Source organism: Panthera leo, chromosome C1 (assembly GCF_018350215.1).
Source record: "Panthera leo isolate Ple1 chromosome C1, P.leo_Ple1_pat1.1, whole genome shotgun sequence".
Lineage (NCBI taxonomy): Eukaryota > Metazoa > Chordata > Mammalia > Carnivora > Felidae > Panthera > Panthera leo.
The window spans coordinates 186,508,242-186,530,027 of record NC_056686.1 but is presented as its reverse complement, the minus strand read 5'-3'; the positions used below and the strand labels follow the sequence as shown (position 1 = coordinate 186,530,027).

Below are 21,786 nucleotides of genomic sequence, written 5' to 3'. Positions count from 1 at the left end.
AACTCTGTTTGCCTTTGGTCCAGTTATCTGCAATGGCCTTGTTGTTGTGGGCAGGGTTTGGTCCCTGTGCTGTAATGGGCCATTATGGGGTCACCTTGGGTTTGAGTCAGGTCAGACCAGATGCCTGCACTCAGCATGTTTGTTAGAACTGTAATCACAGTGAAAAGCAGGACACTCTCCCTGCATTGTCCCTTGGAAGGCTTTTGTTGGTAGGCAAGATCTAACAGACCAGATGTCTACCTCTAGTTTGTCTGTTGGGGAGTACAGTGACCCTGATCTACTGGGATTTCTCTGTGTGTTGCCCCTGTTGAGGTTTTTGTTGGTGTTTGGGGCCAGCAGTCAGATGATGTATCTGCCCCCAGGTTGGGGCCACAGTTGAACTGGTGTGTGTGGTTATCTTCTCTTCTCCTCAGGGCAGGAGTTGTTTTAGAGTGGTGCTGGCTACTGGGCTGCTTAAACAATGCCATACTTTTGGCACCTCCCTGGATGGACTCCCATCTAGTGGAGATGGTTGGATGGAGCAGATCTGTAGGAGAAAGTGGGGGCAGGATGCACTGTCAGCAAGCGTGGTGGAAAGTGTTTGGGCTGCTTTCCACAAGTGTCAGTGCATCTAGACTGGTGAGCAGAGGAAAGAAATGGTGCCAGCCAGCAATTTTGTTCTTGTATAAGGTTCACAAAGAAACTTACCTTTTCTGCACAGGCTCTGAGACCAGCAAAGAAATCTTCCTGTATACCCCAGGTACCTCAGAAACTGCTGCTTCTGTGCTGTAACTTGATGAGGTTTTTGTCAGACTGTCTTTTTAATGCCAGGGACCCAGTTTTTAATAGCCTTTTGGCTTTCACAGAGCCGAGCCTGCTCATTTTTAATGTTTCCTATGTTAAGCCTCACTGATAATAAAAATTTGCAAAGTTAAGCCCATCTAGTTTCAGAGTCAAATGTTATAGGAATTCATCTTCCCAGTGTGGTCACCCATGCCTGGGGTGCTGAGTGTGGGGTTTGCTGCTCCTCCTCTTCCATGCCTGCTGTCCCTCCCTCCTGTAGTCAGTCTTACAGATTAGTTTGTTTCTTGACTGTGTTTCTGCCCTTCTACCATCTTGATTTGGCCTCCTCTCTACATTTAACTCTGGAAAACCTGATCTGCCTGTCTTCGGTCATTTTCTGGGTTATTTACATTGATGTGGGTGTTATCTAGGTGTGTGCATGGGACAGGGTGAGCCCGGGGTCCTCCTACTCCATGATCTTCCCCAGCATTTGACATTTTAAGTATTATATTCCGTGACATGGACCTCCTTGGGTTCATCTTGTTTGGAACTCTCTGTGCTTCTTGGACTTGGATGTCTATTTCCATTGCTAGGTTAGGGAAGTTTTCTGTTACTATTTCCTCTAATAATTTTTTACACCTGTCTCTCTCATTCTTCTGGGACTCCTGTAATTCTTGTTTGCTTGATGTTGTCCAAGAGATCTCTTAATCTATCTTCATTTTTATTAAAGTTGTTTTTTCTTTTTGCTGTTCATCTTGCGTGTTTTCCATTACCTTTTTGTCTAGATCACTGATGCTTCTTTTGCATTTTATGATCTATTGTTGATTCTCTCTAGTGTGTTTTTTATTTAGTTATTGTATTCTTCAACTCTGATTGGTTCTTTTTAATATTTTCTATCTCTATGTTGACAGTCTCACTGAGTTCTTCCCTCTTTGTTCCAGCCCAATGAGTGTGTTTACAGTCATTACTTTAAATTCTTTATCAGGCATATTGCTTATCTCTGTTTCATTTATTTATTTTTTCTTAAGTTTTTTCCTGTTCTTTCTTTTGTAACATATTTTTTCTGTATCTCCATTTTGCTTGACTATCTTGTTTATATGGATTAGGCAGAAAGACTACTTCGCCTAAACTTGAAGGAGTAGTTTTGTATATGGTGTCCCCTATGTTGACTGTGTGTGCTTGGTGATGGTTGCTGGCTGGCTGGAGGTATGGCAATATATGCTACTTACTGTTTGAAACTGTGGCTTTTTACAAAAAGAAGGAAAAAATAAAAGAAATAAAAGAAAAAACCCAAAAAGAACAAAAATAAAAATAAGACTAATTTTAAAAATTTTAAATTTTTAAAAAATAATAATTTAAATAAAATTTATATATGTAGCTTATTTTCTGTGCCCCAGCTCCATAGAGGCTGGTGTGGTCTTACAGACTCTGGGTTCACTGAGGTCTTGAGCTCATTGTGAGCCAGACCCTGTTCTGGTCTGGGCTTTTTTTTTTTTTTTTTTTAATTCAAGTGAGTTAACATACAGTGTAGTCTTTGCTTCAAGGGTAGAACCCAGTGATTCATCTCTTACATAGGACACCCAGTGCTCATCCTGAAAAGTGCCCTTAATAATGTGGGCATTACCTACGATAATGAGTGCCATCACTCATTTAACCCATCCCCTCACCCACCTCTCCTCCTTGGGCAACCTCAGTTGTATTTAAGAGTCTCTTATGGTTTGCCCCCTCTCTTTATCTTATTTTTTCTTCCCTTCCCCTATGTTCATCTGTTGAGTTTCTCAAATTCCAGATTTGAATGTGGAATCATATGATATCTGTCTTTCTCTGACTCACTTATTTCATTTAGCATAATACCCTTTAGTTCCATCCACATTGTTGCAAAAGGCAAGATTTCATTATTTTTCATTGCCAAGTAGTATTCCATTGTATTTATATACCTCATCTTCTTTACCCATTCATCAGTTGACGGACATTTGGGCTCTTTCCATAATTTGGCTGTTGTTGATAGCATTGCTATAAACATTGGGGTGCATGTGCCCCTTTGAATCAACATTTTTGTATCATTTGGATAAATATCTAGTAGTGCAATTGCTAGGTTATAGGGTAATTCTATTTTTAATTTTTTGAGGAACATCCACACTGTTTTCCAGAGTGGCTGTGCCAGTTTGCATTCCCACCAACAGTGCAAAAGTGTTCCCCTTTCTCCATATCCTCACCAACATCTATGGAAACTCCTGAGTTGCTAATTTTAGCCACTCTGACAGGTGTAAGGTGGATCTCATTGTGGTTTTGATTTGTATTTCCCTGATGGTGAGTGATGTTGAGCATCTTTTCATGTGTCTGTTTGCCATCTGGATGTCTTCTTTGGAAAAATGTCTATTCATGTCTTCTGCCCATTTCTTCACTGGATTATTTGTTTTTTGGGTGTTGAGTTTGGTAAGTTCTTTATAGATTTTGGATACTAACATTTTATTCCATATGTCATTTGCAAGTATCTTATCCCATTCCGTCAGTTGCCTTTTAGTTTGGTTGATTGTTTCCTTTGCTGCTTAGAAGCTTTTTATCATGATAAGGTCCCAATAGTTCATTTTTGCTTTTATTTCTCTTGCCTCCAGAGACATGTCAAGTAAGAAGTTGCTGCAGCCAAGGTCAAAGTTATCACTGCCTGTTTTCTCCTGTAGGATTTTGATAGTTTCCTGTCTCACATTAAGGTCTTTGATCCATGTTTAATTTATTTGGGCATATGTTGCAAGAAAGTGGTCTAGTTTCATTCTTCATGTCACTGTCCAGTTCTCCCAGCACCATTTGCTGAAGCGACTATCTTTTTTCCATTGGGTACTCTTTCTTGATTTGTTGAAGATTAATTGGCCATATATTTGTGGGTCCATTTCTGGGTTCTGTATACCATTGATTTATGTGTCTGTTTTTGTGCCAGTACCATACTGTCTTAATGATTACAGCTTTGTAATACAGCTTAAAGTCTGGGGTTGTGATGCCTCAAGGTTTGCTTTTCTTTTTCAACATTATTTTGACTATTTGGGATCTTGTGTTTCCATAAAAATTTTAGAATTGTTCTAGCTCTGTGAAGAATGCTGGTGTTATTTTATAGGGATTGCATTGAATGTGTAGATTGCTTTGGGTAGCAGAGATATTTTAACAATACTTGTTCTTCCGAACTATGTGCACGGAATGTTTTTTCCTTTGTGTTTTCAAACTATGTGCACGGAATGTTTTTTCCTTTGTGTTTTCAATTTCTTTCATAAGCTTTTTATAGTTTTCAGCATACAGATCTTTTACCTCTTTGCTTAGGTTTATTCCTAAGTATCTAATGTTCTTTTTTTAAATTTTTTTTAATGTTTATTTATTTTTGAGACAGAGCGAGACAGAGCATGAGCAGGGAAGGGGCAGAGAGAGAGGGAGACACAGAATGTGAAGCAGGCTCCAGGCTCTGAGCTGTCAGCACAGAGCCCGATGCGGGGCTCGAACTCACGAACTGTGAGGTCATGACCTGAGCCGAAGTCGGACGCTTAACCGACTGAGCCACCCAGGCGCCCCGGTATCTAATGGTTTTTGATGCAATTGTAAATGGGATCAGTTTCTTGATATCTCTTTTTGCCCCTTCATTATTGGTGTATAGAAATGCAACCTATTTCTGTACATTGATATTATATGCTGCGACTTTGTTGAATTCCTGTATCAACTCTAGCAGTTTTTGGTGGAGTCTTGTGGGTTTTCCATAGAGTATCATGTCATCTGCAAAGAGTGAAAGCTTGACTTCTTCCTTGCCAGTTTGGATGCCTTTTATTTCTTTTTATTGTCTGATTGCTTAGGCTAGGACATCCAGTACTTTGTTGAACAGCAGTGGTGAGATTGGATGCCCTTGTGTGCTCCTGATCTCAGGGGGAAAGCTCTCAGTTTTTAGCTATGGGCCTTTCGTATATGTTCCTTCTATTCCTACTTTCTTGAGGGTTTTTATCAAAAAACAATGCTGTATTTTGTTAAATGCTTTTCCTGCATCTGTTGAAAGGATTATATGGTTCTTATCCTTTCTTTTAGTAATGTGGTATATCACATTGATTTGTGAGTATTGAACCAGTCCTGCAGCCCAGGAATAAATCCCACTTGATCATGGTGAATAATTCTTTTAATGTACTGTTGAATTTGAATTGCTAGTATCTTGTTGAGAATTTTTGCCTCCAGTTTCATCAGGGATATTGGCCTGTAGTTCTCCTTTTTAGTGGGGTATTTGTCTGGTTTTGGAATCAAGGTAATGCTGGCTTCACAGAATGAGATTGGAAGCTTTTCTTACATTTCTATTTTTTGGAACAGTTTGAGGAGAATAAATATTAACTCTGCTTTAAATGTCTGATAGAATTCAACTGATGAATGGATAAAGAAATTGTGGTTTATATACACAATGGAGTACTACGTGGTAATGAGAAAGAATGAAATATGGCCCTTTGTAGCAATGTGGATGGAACTGGAGAGTGTTATGCTGAGTGAAATAAGCCATACAGAGAAAGACAGATACCATATGTTTTCACTCTTATGTGGATCCTGAGAAACTTAACAGGAACCCATTGGAGAGGGGAAGGAAAAAAAATAAAAAGAGAGGTTAGAGTGGGAGAGAGCCAAAGCATAAGAGACTCTTAAAAACTGAGAACAAACTGAGGGCTGATGGGGGGTGGGAGGGAGGGGTCGGTGGGTGATGGGTATTGAAGAGGGCATCTTTTGGGATGAGCACTGGGTGTTGTATGGAAACCAATTTGACAATAAATTTCATATATTTAAAAAGAGAAAAAGAATTCCCCTGGGAAGCTATCTGGCCCAGGACTCTTATTGGGAGATTTTTGATAAACTAATTCAATTTCTTTGCTGGTTATGGGCCTGTTCAAATTATTTATTTCTTCCTGTTTGAGTTTTGGTAGTGTGTGAGTGTCTAAGAATTTGTCCATTTCTTCCAGATCGTCCAGTTTGTTGGTATATAATTTTTAATAGTATTCTATAATAATTGTTTATATTTCTGTGGTGTTGGTTGTGATCTCTCCTCTTTCATTCATGATTTTACCTATTTGGGTCCCCTTTCTTTTTGAGAAGTATGGCTAGGGTTTTATCAAATGTTGATAGGATCATATGGTTCTTATCCTCTCTTTTATTAATGTGGTGTATCACATTGATTTGTGAATAATGAACCAGTCCTGCATCCCAGGAATATTGTTTTTTTTCTTTCAAAAACCAGCTCTTAGTTTCACTGGTCTGTTCTTTTTTTTTCTTCTTTTGGATTTTATTTCATTTATTTCTGCTCTTATCTTTATTATATCCCTTCTTCTCCTGGCTTTGGCTTTATTTGCTGCTCCTTTTCTAGCTCCTTTAAAACAAGATCCATCTATATGTTGCTTATAAGAGACTAATTTTAGACCTGAGGACACCTGAAGATTGAAAGTGAGGGGATGCAAAACCACCTATCATGCTAATGGACATTAGAAGAAAGCCAGAGGAACCATGCTTATATCAGACAAGCTAGATTTTAAAACAAAGACTATAAGAGATGAAGAAGATCACTGTATCAGAATTAAGGGGTCTATCCATGAAGAAGAGCTAACAATTGTAAATATTTATGTCCCCTGAAAGAACCTAAATATATAAATCAATTAATCACAAACATAAGCAAACTTATTGATAATACCATAATTGTGGGAGATTTTAATACTCCACTTACAACAATGGACAGATCATCTAAGCAGAAAATCAACAAGCAAACAATGGCTCTGAATGACACATTGGACCAGATTGACTTAACAGATACATTCAGAACATTTTAACCTAAAGCAGCAGAATACACATTCTTCTCGAGTGCGCATAGAACAGGCTCCAGAATAGATCACATGTTGGGTCATACCCCTCAACAGGTACAAAAATATTGAGATCATAACCATGCATATTTTCGGATTGCAATGGTATGAAACTTGAAATCAACCACAAGAAAAAATTTGGAAGGCCCTCAAATACGTGGAGGTTAAAGAACATCCTACTAAAGAATGAATGGGTTAACCAGGAAATTAAAGAAGAAATTTAAAAATACATGGAGGCAAATGAAAAGGAAAACATGGCAGTCCAATCCTCTTGAGATGCAGCAAAGGCAGTCCTAAGAGGAAAATACATTGCAATTAAGGCCTATCTCAAGAAGCAAGAAAGGTCCCAAATATACAACCTACCTAATTTTCTATCCATCTGGGATTTTAAGGGGGAGAGGAAGAGATCATCCCCACAGCCCCTTGGTCCTTTTCAACCATAGCTTCCCCCACCCCCCCTCCGCCACCATGCCCCAGTACAATCAGGGCTCAGGTGGGCTTTCAGATCCTTGCCTTGCTGAGGTCACAAGCTCACTGTGACAAGTGGGAATGCCAGTTATGGCATCAGGATCCACTGGTTATGGTGTCCAGACCCTTCTTTGTTGTGGGCTTTTAAGGTGGAGGGGGAGAGAGCTCCTTGGCTCTTTTAAATCCTGTTTTGTTTTTGTTTTGTTTTGTTTTGTTTTGTTTTGTTTTGTTTTGTTTTGTTTTGTTTTGCTGTGCCCCAGTGCAATTGGGGCTAGAGTGGTCTTGTGGACCAAGGGCTTGCTGAGATCACAAGTTTGCTGTGACAACTAGACCTACCCATTATCATGTCTGGACACTGCTGTGGTCTAGGCTTTGTTGTCTTTTATATACTAGTTGCTCTTTTAAACTGCAGCTTTTTTTCTGTGCCTAAGAACAGGAATCTGTCCCAGGTTCCTCAGTATTATCCCTTCCTACTGCCATTTGCAGTATCCTGGGGTTTGGACTTCCCCTTTGTTACCGTGGCTCTGTTTCTCTTGCTGTTTTCCTGCTCTTCTCTCTGTCTTTGGTTTTCAGAAGCTGTTCAGTCAGCCCTCAGATTTTCTTCAAGAGGAATTGTTCTATTAATAGGTGTAATTTTGTGTGTTCTGTGGAGGAAGTGAGTTTTTCAAGGTTTTCTTCCTATAGGTCACCATCATGGACCAGAACCTCTTAATTGTGTTTTATCCTCTTTTCTTGATTAAGTTAGTGGTTGGTTTATTTTTTGACTCTAGATTACTTTGAGAATGGATATATTAACAGTATTGAATCTTTCCATCCATGAATATGAAATATTTATCATGAATTTAGATCTTCTTTAATTTCATTCAGAAATGTTTTGCAGTTTTTAGTGTACAAGTCTTAATATTTCTTCTGTTTATTGTTTCTTCTGTTAATATTACTACATTCCTTCTATTAAATTTATTCCTAAGTATTTTTTATTTTGATGCTATTTCATATATAATTATTTTCATTACTGTTATACAGAAATGCAAAAGATTTTAAAAAAATTTTTACGTTTTTATCTTTTTATAAAAAACAGGGCTCAATTCCACACCCCTGGGATCATGACCTGAGTTGAAATCAAGAGTCAGATGCCCAACCTACTGAGCCAGTCAGACACTCTACAAAAGATATTTTTGTATTTTGTTCTTGTATCCTGATACTCCATTGAGCTTGTTTATTAGTTTTAGTGTACAGGATTTTAATGCCTGCACATAAAGACTAGTTTTACCACTTTCTTTTAAATGTGGATACTTTTTATTTCGTTTTCTTGTTGGACTGCATTGGATATAACCTACAGTCCAATGTTGATTAAAAGTAGTGAGAGTGAACATTTGCCTTACCAATCTTAGGGGGAAAGCACTTAGTCTTTCACCATCGAAGTGTGTTGTTAGGTAAGTTCCTTTCTATTCCTAGTTTGTTCAGAGTTTTTATTAAGAATGCATTTTAGGGGCGCCTGGGTGGCTTAGTCGGTTGAGTACCCAAATTGATTTTTACTCAGGTCATGATCCCAGGGTCTTGGGATCGAGCCCCGCATCAGGCTCTGTGTTGAGCGTGCAGCCTGCTTAAGATTCTCCCAACCTCTGCCCCTCTCCCCAGCTTTCTCTCTCTCAAAAAACAAAAATCCATTTTAGATTTTGTCAAATACATTTTCTGCATCTTTTGAAATGATCGTGTGATTTTTCTTGATTGGACTATTTATTAATATGGCTTATTACATTAATTGATTTTCAGATGGGAAAATCCCACTCTGTCATAGCACATGGTCCTTTTTTGTCTGTTGCTGGATATGGTTTCCTCATATTTTGTTGAGTATTTTTGCCTCTGTATTCATGAGGAATGGTAATCTGTTGTTTTCTCATCTTGTGATGTCTGTCTGTCTTTGGTATGAACATAAAACTGACCTCATAGAATATCTTGGGAAGTTTCCTTCCTCTACCTCCTCCTCCCACTTTTTTTTTTCCTGAAAGAGTTTGTGAAAGATCGTTATAATTTCTTCTTTTAAGTATTTGGTAGAATTCACCAGTGAAACAATATGGGCCTGGGTTTTTCTTTTTAGGAAGAGTTTTAATTACAAATTCAATTTCTTGTTATAGGTATTTTCAGTTATTCTTTCTTCTTCTTGGATCAGTTTTGGTAATTTGTGTCTTTCTAGGAATTTTTCCATTTCATCTAAATTGTGTAATTTGTTAGTATAAAATTATTTATGGTTGTAATAGTTTATATTGCCTTATATGGCAAGGAACTTTGCAGATGCAATGATTAGGATTTTGAGATGGAGAGATTATCTTGGATTGAGTTGGGCCGTAAATGTAATTTGTAATCACATATGTAATCACAAATGTAATCACAAATGTCTTTGTAAGAAAGAAGTAGAGGTATGCTGTTGAAGACATATCTAGTAGCGGAATTTCTGGATCATAATTATATATATGCTCAACTTCAGCACATAATACCAAACAGGTTTTCAAAGAAGATAGACCAATTTATATTCTGTATAAGAATTCTAGTTACTCCACATCCTTGCCACCTGATATTGTCAGTCTCTTTATTTTTAACCATCCAAGAAATGTGTTAATGGTATCTCTTTGTGGTGTTAACTTTTTTCCCCTGATGACTAATGAGGGTGAGTTCCCTTCCAAATGTTTATTAGCCATCATATAAAGTCTTTTGTGAAATACTTATTTTTCTCTTGGATTGTTTGCCTTTTTCTTAACTAATTTCTATAAGTTTGTATATATATTCTAGTTACAGGCTCTTTGTCAGTTATACTATACATGTTGCAAATATTTTCTCCCAAATATCTTATGTATGACATCTTTTGATAAGCAAAAGTTATTAAATTTAGTGTAGTTTAATGTATCAAACTTTTTTCTTTATGGTTATTGCTCTTTGCATTGTTTTGAAGAGCTTCTTCCTCAGCTGCATGAAAATATTCTCTTGTATTATCTTGTAATTGTTTTTCCTTTGACATTGAGATCAACAGTTCACCTGTAACTGATTTTTTTGTGTGTGGTGTGAGATACAAGTCAGGTTTTCTTTTCTTTTCTCTCTCTCTCTCACCTCCTTCCTTTTATTCTTGTATTCTTTCTTTCTGTATTTTTTTCATGGTGATTAATACTTGACCTACCTTAGACTGTTTTTTCTCCCCTATTCTGCAGTACCAACTTTGTCACAAATGAAATACCCATGTGTGGGTCTGTTTCTAGACTCTAATCAGTTTCTTTGGTGCATTTATCTATATTTTTGCTAATGCCTTCAGACATTAAGAAATAATGTCCTTAATTCTTTAATTTTTAAATACTTCATTTTGTTTTTCTTCAAGATAGTTTTGGCTATTCTTGGTCTTTCCATTTCCATTTTAGTTTTTGGGAAAGTTCATCAATTTCTTTAGGAAAACTTATTAGGACTTTGATTTTGGTTGCATTGAAACTATAGTTCAGTTTGAAGAGATGAATTATTTTGAGTTGACTCTTGAACAGTATGGGGGTCAGGGATACTGATCCTCATGCAGTTGAAAAATCCATGTATAACTTTTGATTCCCCCAAAATTTACTACTAATGTCTACTGTTGACTGGAAGCTTTACTGATAATATAAACAGTTGATTAACACATATTTTGCATGCTAATATGTATTGTGTACTATATTCTTACAATAAAATAAGCTAGAGAAAGGAAAATGTCAAGAAAAATCATAAGAAAATGAAAATATAGTATTGTATATTGAATATTGTATATTCATATATACATATTCATTCATATAGAATGAATATACATTCATGTGTATATGAATGAATATTCATTCATATATACATTCATATAGTATTGTATATTGAATATTGTATATTGAATATTCAATTGTATATTGAAAAAAATCATGTATAAATGAACCCATGCAGTTCAAATTTATGTTGTTTGATGACCAACTGTATATATATATTGTGATGCAATATTTACATAGAACATATAAATATATAAGTAATACATAAGCATAACAGTATTTATATGTTTATATGTAAATATGTATATTATTGTACGTAAGTATATGTATCTCAGTATAATATACCTATGTATGTTATACAAATACAATATAATAAAGTAATAAAACTATGTCTTGCTTCTTTATGCTTTTACACTTACTTATTCTGTCTAGGCTTCTCTCCTTGTAGTTCTTAACTATTTTCCTCTTGCGACCCACTTGACATATCATCACTTCTTTCCCTAACACTCTTTCTCCCCACTCCCCTTGTTTGCCAGGTGTTTATGAGATACTTCTTCTTCTTCTTTTTTTAAGTAGGCTTTATTTAAGAAGGTTCCCAGCACAGAACCCAATGTGGGACTTGAACTCATGACCCTGAGATCAAGACCTGAGCTGAGGTCAAGAGTCGGACACTTAACTGACTGAGCCACCCAGGTACCCTGATATACTTCTTAGGTGGTACCCTGATATACTTCTTAGGCATCCTGTATGGGGCTTGGTACTGGAATCTTACCTCTTGCTCCTCTTCTGCTCCAGGGTTGTGGCCATTAGTATTTGCTAAAAAGTGGACAATCAAATGAAGAACTAAGTATCAGCTTTATCTAAGGCTTTCTCTAATGAGTCTAAATGGGAAACTTAATGGAACTCCTACCTCCATCTCAAATTGAAGGCAGCATGTATGAAATGGAGAAGGTGAACCTGTTTCATTCTTAGCAGACTGTGCCTAGTTGAAATATGCATAGAAACTGGCAGCTTAAAGCCCCCTGAAGTCAGATTTAGGAAAGTGAGACAAATTATGGGCATTTACATGTGACTCTGTATCAGTATATACAATCTTATCAGTAAAAAACATGTGAACATCTGTCACCAGTGTTTGCATATTTATTTATATATTACATAAATGTGCTGTAATTTACTATGTAAAATCTACAATATACAAAAAATTAAAAGTGATAGCCAATATTTCTAAAAATGATTTCCATTTTATTATTAGTGGTACAGAATTCAATAAGCATTACTATTTTGAAAAGCGTGATCTAGTATTTGTGATGTAGTGATTTGAAGGTCTGGTGCTAAGGCAAATTTATATCAGTATATCGTTTTTAATGCTATTATATTTGAAAAAGATACTTTCAAAGATTCGAAATTTCAAGTGGAAGAGGTGCATCTTGGTTGTGCTTATTAGTAAACCACATTACTCCTTTTTCTTTTTCTTTTTAAATATTTATTTATTTAAGCAATCTCTACACCCAGTGTGGGGCTTGAACTCACAACCCCAAGATCAAGAGCTGCATGCTCTTCTGACTGAGCCAGCCAGGCACCCCCACATTCTCATTTTTCATTTTTATTCTATTATGCGAAGTTTTTAGTCCAGATTTTATCAGTAAAATGTTATCTTTTCTGAGTAATTAGTTCTGGCAAACTAATTGGAAGGCATTCCATTCTTTTTTATATTTAGAAGGAAAAATCGTCTAATCTGCTCAAACCCTTCCTTTGTGAGATTTTTTAAACAAACGAGGAAATTGTTTCTAAGTTTTTAAAGTGTGATACCTTGAGCTTGTAGGGATCATAGCACATTTGCACACACACAAAATTACATTAGATGAAAATATTTCCAATAGTTTTCAAAATATTCTCCACATTAGTTCATTTCAAAAAGATAGTTATTTTGATACTCATTAAAATGTAACTATCCTACTCTGAAAAGACAGATTAAGAAATACATATTTTAAAACATTTGCTAGTTTACATACTGCTGATAAATCTTTGTCATTACAAAAAAGTTTATATGGAACATTTGTCTTTTTGGAAAACCAAAGTACATGGTAAGTCTTTATGTTTGCCAACTTTTAAAAATATTTTGCCATGAAATTTTTTATGATCAGCTCTTGTCTATTTGTAAAGCACACAATATGTTACTTAAGGTAGTGTGAATTGGTCAATACACTTAACTGGCAAATGAAATATCCAGAACTCATGAAGGCAATGATATGCGCCTCTCTGAACATCAAACTCACACTTTGCCTCAGAATATTTGTCTACTGCTTATAGTCAGTTATATATGCTTACTTTATGGTTAAAGAAAATTGTTAAATTCTAATATTTTTTTTCCATACTCTAGGGGATAATCCCTGGGCTCTGCTGTGAATGTCATTGTTTCATGGGAACAGAACCACAGAGGGTGAAAGAGAGTCATTGCTCCTGAGCTTGGGTGGGGAAAAGAGGACTTAAATATTTTATAGAGTTAATAATTCCAGGCACTTGTAGTTTGCACAATGAATGGGAGGTCTGAGCAATCAAATTAAGTTATTCTTTTTCCCATGTAGGAGATCTGGGTTCAATAAAGAAAAAATAAAGATAAAATTCTGTTTTTTCAGCAATTGTTTTTCTTCTTTTTTTTTTTAAGAAATGGAAGGCATCTATGTTGTTTTTTTTTAAATTTTTTAAAATGTTTGTTTATTTTTGACAGAGAGAGAGAGAGAGAGCGAGAGAGAGAGAGAGCGAGAGCATGAGCGGGGGAAGGGCAGAGAGAGAGGGAGACACAGAATTGGAAACAGGGTCCAGGCTCTGAGCTATCAGCACAGAGCCCAACGCGGGGCTCGAACTCACGGACCGCGAGATCGTGACCTGAGCTGAAGTCGGATGCTCAACCAACTGAGCCACCCAGGCGCCCCCAGCAATTGTTTTTCTTATAGAGAAGCAATAATTGTTTTCTTCACTCATCTCTCTTAAACTCCAGGCTGAACTTATTAAAGGCAAGAACACTTCAAAGGAGAATCAGCACAGTGCCAGGCATATAGTTATGCCAGCACATTAGTAAATGTTAATTAACGTAAGGACATTAATTAAGGTTTCCATTAGGGCTAGGAAGTAGAAATATATAGGGGAAAAGGTAAGTGTGTAGGCTGGTGGATTTTCAAAGAAAACTAGAACAGAGGAGAGTAGTCAAAAAAGTCACTGGGGATGAAATACAGAGAACAATGTGAGTGAATGTACAGAGGTATTGCGAGAGACTTTTATTCAAGGGGCTTTGAATAAGGGGCCTTTCATAGTGGAAGGCATAGTGGAATTAACTGAAATAAAAATTCTCTGCAGGTTCAGGAAAAATTCTAGGTGGTATAAGTAGGCCTTATGAGACTAGTCTTCAGAACTTTTACTCAAGATTCTGATGGAATTTTGGCAAAGAATTGTTTTGCTTGTGTTGCTGTCACTGAAGACAACTCTGCTCAGATGAGGAAGGAAAAGTAAAGAGGTAGTGATCTGAGAGGCAAGGCAATATTTTTGCCACATAATTAAGGATAAATTGAGAATCAGTATTCTAAAGGAATTACTCCCCCTCCCCAATTATTTTGTATTTATTAAAAACCACATTCAAAGTAGACTTCCATAATAAGAGGGTCCATAGAAAGTTGCGAGTCCACATTAAATACACATGTAATGTACCACAGTTTGATAGTTTTGTTACAACATAGTGGTTGTCACTCAGTTATCTTAAACTACAAATTATACAAATACATAAAAATCATATATATAAAGTCCATTAAACCAGTCAGATGCAGCAATGGCAATGATAGCAAAATGATCTAGGACATATACAACAAGTTTTTTCAGTACAACCAAAGTGTTTGTTATTTACTTTGAAGCAAAAATTTCAACATAACTAGGGATTTATTATATACATCAAAACAGAACAATTCTTAAAAAGACACATACCAACAGACTCCTGGGAAGTTAATGTTTATAAGTAAGGCCATACTGATTCAAGTTAGCAAAAGTTGGGGATAAATACAATTCTCCTTTCAGGTTAGGTTTTTAGTAGGTTTTTCCCTAGTTCCTTTGCCTTTCCCCTCCATTCACTTTAATGCTCTTTCTCTTTTAAAATCTATACTAAAATGTCTTGAAAATTTTAAAAGCTAACCATCATGTGTAGTGACCAGAGCCCTTAAGAACAAAGTTAAATTCAACCCACAAATATCAGTTAGTGAAATTACTCTGGAGGAAATCACACAACTAAGAACCAAAGCCATTTGCCCACTGCTCCATTCCTATGTACCTACTATTCCAAAGGATTAAATTCCAATTCCTTCAGTGGCTGATGAACTGGGTGAATATTGGGATAACTTACTTGCAAGCACGATCACTGTCCTCTGTGGGATATGGTCTCAAGTCCATGTCAGATTGAGACTAAGATGTGGTAATGATGGTCAGTTTTAGTTAGCAAGGAGAGTTCATTATTCATGGTATCATACACTTCTTTCCTCTCTCATGACTCCTTTAATGATCTTATATTTAATTGTTTACGTTTTGCTTCTCTGTTAATTTATTGATAAACTTATTGAGGGTAGGGATGAGTTTTCTAGTTATATTCTACTGCCTAGACTAATACCTGATAAATACTAGATACTCAAAATATTTGTTGAAGTAAACTTTTATCTAGTTTTTGTTTGCCTCCTAAAGTCTTATATTAATTTATTTACATTGTAGATGCTGAGAAAAACTCTTAGAGGGTCTGAAAGTGAAGAACTGGAAGTAACACCTCAAGTTCCAACTTTGGTACCATTTGGGGATGTGGTATGTGTGACTAATCCTTAGTAAACCTGTACAAATTATTTCTTATTTTATGTGAAGACTAGTTAACATTTATTATTTGATTCTCAAAAAGTATATGTAGAAAATATTTCTGATAACATATTTGTAAATTTTTCATTTTTTCATTGAGTTAGAAAAGCATTCTAATCACTGAAATTAGGGAAAACATCTTGATTCACAGGCAAAAAAATGTTTTCTAATTCAAAAACTGAATTCCCAAACTCTAGGTACATCAGAGTCACCTAGGATACTTATTCAAAACATTGATTCTTGGCCCCCTCTTAAAATCTGCTAACTTGGAATCTGAGAATGGGGCCTAAGAATCAGTATTTTTATTGTGCTTGTCAAGTGATTATATTGTCAGATTTAGGAGCCTTTGAGCTACAATTTGAAAATTGACTCCACACCTCTCCCTTATCCCCAAAATAGTAAGTCCCAGGAACAAAAGGGAAACACGCTCATGAATTATACATATACACACAAACACACAGGTAGGATCTAATGTCTATGCTGAGAAGTAGAAAAATCTGTTTTTTCGTTTGGGTGCTATGGAGTATAGGACATGAGGATCTATGTATATTTAGAACTAGCAAATGTGGAATTCTTTTACAGCTGTCTTTATTTGTGAACATCATTAGAATAGTTAATGGGTATGAAGTGAGAGTTTCTCTAATCTCTCTTCTCTAGATCCTATCATATACTGTACATTTTTTTTATTAAAAATATATGATGAATTTAACACCACGTTTTTTGGGGAGAAAAAGTAAGACTGTATTAATATATACTTTTTTCTTTTTCTTTTACAAAATGAGCATTTATCCATGTAATTATATAGCACTTTCCTACATCACAATGAAAGTTGGAGTATAAGCCTTCACTGTCCAAATCTAAACTTAGAAAAAGACTCTTTGAAATGCCTTTGGGCTGTAAGCATGTCCATTATTGTTGACATAGTCACTTCCGTAATCCATACTCTTGAATAGGACTTCTGCATTTCTTTTGAACTGGTATTTTGATTTCATTCACACTTCCTAACTTTGTAGTTTGTATTTGCCTTATTTGAATTACATATTGCTAGACATTAATAAACTTCTCTTAAAAGTCAGTTGGAAATATCTGACAGATGTTTGGCATGTGATAGCTCCTCTCAGTGTAGGATTTGTCACATCACTTTCTTTTTGAAACTTCTGTGACTCATTCTGAGGTATTTGGCAAGGTTTGTACATGTGTCTGCAATGATAATTATATCAAAACACTCTATTCCTCATTCTGATAGATCCCTTTTTCAGAAAAAATGGTGAAAAAGCTATCTTAAAATTGGGCACATAAAGTGCTTTAGTGAACACCCTTCTTGTTGCTTTACTATTCTAATGTGTGTTGGGAGGTTGGGTGAAAGTGTTGACATGGTTAGTGCTTTGACCCACAGATGGATCTCAAAATCTGTGGCAACATATGTTACCCATAGCCTGTCAATGGGCATTATTATATTTTTGCCTGTTAAATATTTTTCTGTACTTGAATAGAATTTTTTCTTTTTTATGGTTCTGTTATGTAAAAGTATGAAGAACTATTGAAATATAAAGAAAGTTAGGGTAGTTGTTCATGGCTTCATGTTGAAACACTTGGCAGGCAAGCAATGACTTATGGCAGAATGTTAAAGCGTAGAATTATACAATCTAGAATTGTAGCTATACTTGCCTGTTTTACCTACCTAATGTATAACTCCAGTTTTAAGAAATAAAAACAGTTTGGGGCACCAGGGTGGTTCAGTTGGTTAAGCATCCAACTTCAACTTCATGATCTCACAGTTCGTGAGTTTGAGCCCCGCATTGCACTCTTTGCTAACAGCATGGAGCCTGGAGCCTTCTTCCGATTCTGTATCTCCCTCTCTCTCTGCCCCTCCCCTGCTCACACTCTGTCTCTCTCTCCCTTCTAAATAAATAAACATTAAAAATTTTAAGAAAAAAAATTCGTGGGATCACCTATGGAAGTACCATTTAAAATCCCACCTAGATTGTGTAATACGCATTATACCCCTTTGCATTGGAAAACTTTGAATTTTCCCTTTAAAATAACATTTCATATCTATGTTTCCTTAAGAAGTAGACCACAGTATTATCTTCTCAGGATTTCATCATTCACATACTGTAGTCTTCTAATTAAATATTGAATGCTCATTTTTTTTCTGTATTGTTTTAAAGCCAATCTGAATCTTTAAAATTACTTATATACATTTAAAAATACCATTGGGCCATATATTTTGTTTCACAGTGTTTAATATACTATTGCAGTTGTTTTTACTTGGTTTTTAAGACCAACCATGGATAAATGTATTCAGCTAATAATACATAACAGTATTCAAAAATTCATGTATTCATTTTATATTTGGTTTCATGCTTAAACACAAGTTAGAATTTTCTTTAACATTTAGAAACAACTTGTACAAGAGAAAATGAATGTTTCAGAGCCCTTGGCACAGTATAGTGGATGAATGATTGTTGGATGAATAAAGTGGTTTTAGGATACTAGATAAAAAAGCTTATCTGAAGCAAGGCATATTTCTTCTTATTATATGCAAGATGCTACATTTTGTCAGTTTTCACCTAATATAAAATAACAATGATTCGAAGAGTGATGGTTGGATTTAAGTTAGTAATGATCCTCTTTTTTTTTCTTCTTTGTGTTCATTTTAGTTTTACTTTGCATAAATCCTGCCTATATTTCTTCTGTATTTCTGTTTTCTGGTGTTTTCCATTAAATAGATATTTCTAATGAGAAACAATATTTTTTTTTAAGAAAAACTAGCAAAGAGGAGCTTTTAAAAATATATATGGTTTGGTTTAGAGTAAAATGGAAAAAAGTTAACTTTTAAAAACTCATGTGCTATGTTTTTATTTTGATTGTTTTTAGGTTGGCTGCCTCGCTATTCATGTAAAGAACTGCAGACATTTCACGCCTAAGAGTATCCTTTCTTTTGATTTAAGAAACATAGCATGATCATGCATCTGTTTCAGTTAAATATTGCTACATTACAAAACACTCCAAGACTTAGTGGCTTAAAACATTAACTATTTTATTATCAATCACTATGTGCATTCACTAGGTGGCAATTCTGCTTCACATTACACAGCAGGTGCTGCAGTCATCTGGCAGTTCAGAAGGGCTGGAATATCTAAAATGGCTCATTTACATGTTTGGTGCTTTAGTGAAGATTCCTGGAAGACTGAACTTAGCTGGAAAGCTGAAATGGCTAGACCTTTCTCTCTTTCCATGGAGTCCCAAGGGCTTGTCTTTTCATCATATGTTTTTTTCTGCATTAATTTTGATTTTTTAAAAATATTACCTTAATATATTATTTTGATTACTAAAGTTTTTGGTGTCCCCTTAAATTTTGGACCCTGACTGATGCCTCTCTTACTCTGTCCTAGACTCAGCCCTGGTCATGTCCACTGCATTTTAAAGTAGTCACAGGGCCAGACTGAAGAGTAGAGGAAAATAATCTCCACTTTTTGATGTGCAAAGTGACAAAAAAGCTTTTCAGCTATCTGTAATCCACCTCAATCACCATATAAGTTAAAGGAGAATTATATATCTTAGATGATAATACTAATTATTTCTAAGGAATAATTGTGCTGTTTAAACATTGTTTAAAGGATTTAATTGATCTTGGTGCCTTTACTTAAATGGATTTCTCATTATTAGATTTATCATCACATAAAACCAGTCTTGTTATGAAGAGTTGGTGTTTGTCTTTTATGTAAAAGTTATTGAAGAGAATTCTATACAAAGAGATTTTAAAATAAAATTAATTAAATCATAAAAACAAAATTGTTTTAATTCATGGAGTGCTATGAAAAATAAAAATATTGTATAGTTTTAATAAGTATATAGTGAAATGAATGAGAGAATAGAAAACTGCTTTAAATTTTGTTGTCTTAATGTTAAAAATAAATTACTCTCAAGTGACTTTTCTGAATTTTTGAATTTCTACATAATTATGCTTAGAGAAGTTTTTAACTATATATTTCAAATATTTAATCACCTTAATAACATATAGAAACATTTGCAAAAAATTATAATGGAAATGTGAGGATAGAAATATAAATGACTAGTATATTAGAAATATTAGAAAATATTAGAAGTGACTAAAGAGTAAGCAATCTTCCTATTTGTACCTACTATTGATGGGCAGAAATACTATTTTTAAAGAATTTTAAAATTGTTTAATATGCTCTACAATTATCCTATTTATTTGCTTAATTCTTAGGTTTCATCTGAATTGTTTAATGAATTAATTATATAATGTGTTATTGTACCGTTACAATAAAATTTGCTTCCTAAATATCTGTGTATTTTCAGTTGGTTTACAATATTACAGTAATTTGTTCATTCGCATCTCTATAAACAACATCGTAAAATGTACAAAAATGTGTAGCTTGCTACCCCAAAGTGATGAGAAGAACACTATAATTAAGTTTGATGACATAAAGTATTTTTCCATACAGGTAATGTTAAAGTTCTCTTCTAGATATAAAATTGCCTTTTTACAGCTTCAAATAATTTACACTAATTATGTTCTTTTTTTAGGGGATGAGAAAGAAGCAAATGCAGTGTCCTTTTATTGGATATTTTACAGTATTCTGTTTATATACCATGGGCTATATTGGTGTTTTTTAAAGAAACAACTTACTGGAAAATTCATAATCTTGAGGTCTTCTTCCCTAAGATCTTAACTGTCTGCGGTTCTGAGTGTTTATCACACGTGCATTTTTGTCTGTCTTGCTCTTCGCCTCTCATCTACCCTCTTCTACCAGGTCTTAGCTTGGGCTGAAATAACAAATTACCATAGATATGGTGGCCTAAACAACAGTCATTCATTTCTCACCTTTCTGGAGGCTGGGAAGTTCAAGATGAGGGTGCTGGCAGATCTGGTGTCTGATGAGAGCCTGCTTTCTGATTCCCTGATGGCCATCTTCTCATTATATAGTGACATGGCAGAGGGAACAGAGAGATTTTTATGTCTCTTAGAAGGGCACTAATCCAATTCATGAGGGCTCCACCCTTATGACCTAATTGCCTCCCCGACACCCCACCTATAAATACCATCACACTGGGGAGAAGACTTCAACATATGAATTTTGAGAGGATGCAAATGTTCAGAGAGTACCTTTTTTTTTTTTTAATTTCCCTCTCTCCTTTCTTCTTATGTAAACCCTAATTGTTTTTGCATGGATTAACTTATTTAGTCTTTATAACAACCCCTCAAAGTATATATACTCTTATTATCATCCTCATTTTACAGATGAGGAAACAGGTACTGTTAGGTAAAAGAACTTTCTTAAGGTCCTAGAACTAGTAAATAGTGGAGCTGGGAATGGAGTCAGTCTGGCTTCAGACTTCACTTTATTAAACTTCCTCTCACACCAGAGCTTGCTATGCTAAGAATTTGCTTCTTTTTACAGTTAAGCTTCTTAGAATCTTAGGGGCACCTGGGTGGCTCAGTCAGTTAAGCATCACGAGCCTTAATTTCAGCTCAGGTCATGATCTCACCTTTGGTGAAATTGAGTCTGGCATTGGGCTCTGCGCTATCAGAGTGGGATTTTCTCTTTCCTCTCTTTCTCTTCCCCTCCCCGTCTTTGCCCCTCCCCCTCTCTCAAAATCAATATATTTTTTTAAAAAGCTTCTTAGAATCTTAAATGTATCTCAAAGTTTTCTTTAAAACAAGCAGCACTGTTTCATTCAGATGTGGGATTCATTGATTAGTTGTTAGTCCTAAAAGTTTTATGACATCGGTTAAATTTTAGTGAAATCTTAGAACATTTCCTCCATGCTGTATATTTTTTAACCTTTAGTTTTAATCTTCAGAATTTTATTTTGCTTAAGTCTTGAGTATTGAAGATAGTTCTTTAAGCATAGTTTACAAAAAAAAAAAAACAAAAAAAAAAAAACCATGGGGTACCCGGGTGGCTCAGTCAGTTGAGCATCCCATTCTTGATTTTAGCTCAGGTCATGATCCCAGGGTTGTGGGATCAAGCCCCACATCCAGCTCCATACTGAGCGTGGAGCCTGTTAAGATTCTCTCTCTCTGCCTCTGC

The 21,786-nt window shown here is 35.4% G+C and overlaps 1 protein-coding gene across 7 annotated transcripts in view; it reads left to right on the top strand.

Annotated features, from left to right (window-relative positions):
- The window catches only part of C2CD6 (C2 calcium dependent domain containing 6), a 160,229-nt gene that overhangs the window by 27,563 nt on the left and 110,880 nt on the right, over nucleotides 1-21,786 (top strand). For 5 of the 7 annotated variants that reach the window (XM_042949719.1, XM_042949722.1, XM_042949723.1 and 2 more), the window contains exons 2-4: nucleotides 15,587-15,673; nucleotides 18,602-18,653; nucleotides 20,051-20,196. In XM_042949719.1, the coding sequence (XP_042805653.1) occupies nucleotides 15,587-15,673; nucleotides 18,602-18,653; nucleotides 20,051-20,196 (285 nt within the window). Of the gene's footprint in view, nucleotides 1-14,271; nucleotides 14,355-15,586; nucleotides 15,674-18,601; nucleotides 18,654-20,050; nucleotides 20,197-21,786 lie in introns of those variants that run through there. The other 2 variants (XM_042949721.1, XM_042949720.1) reach the window with 2 other exon arrangements.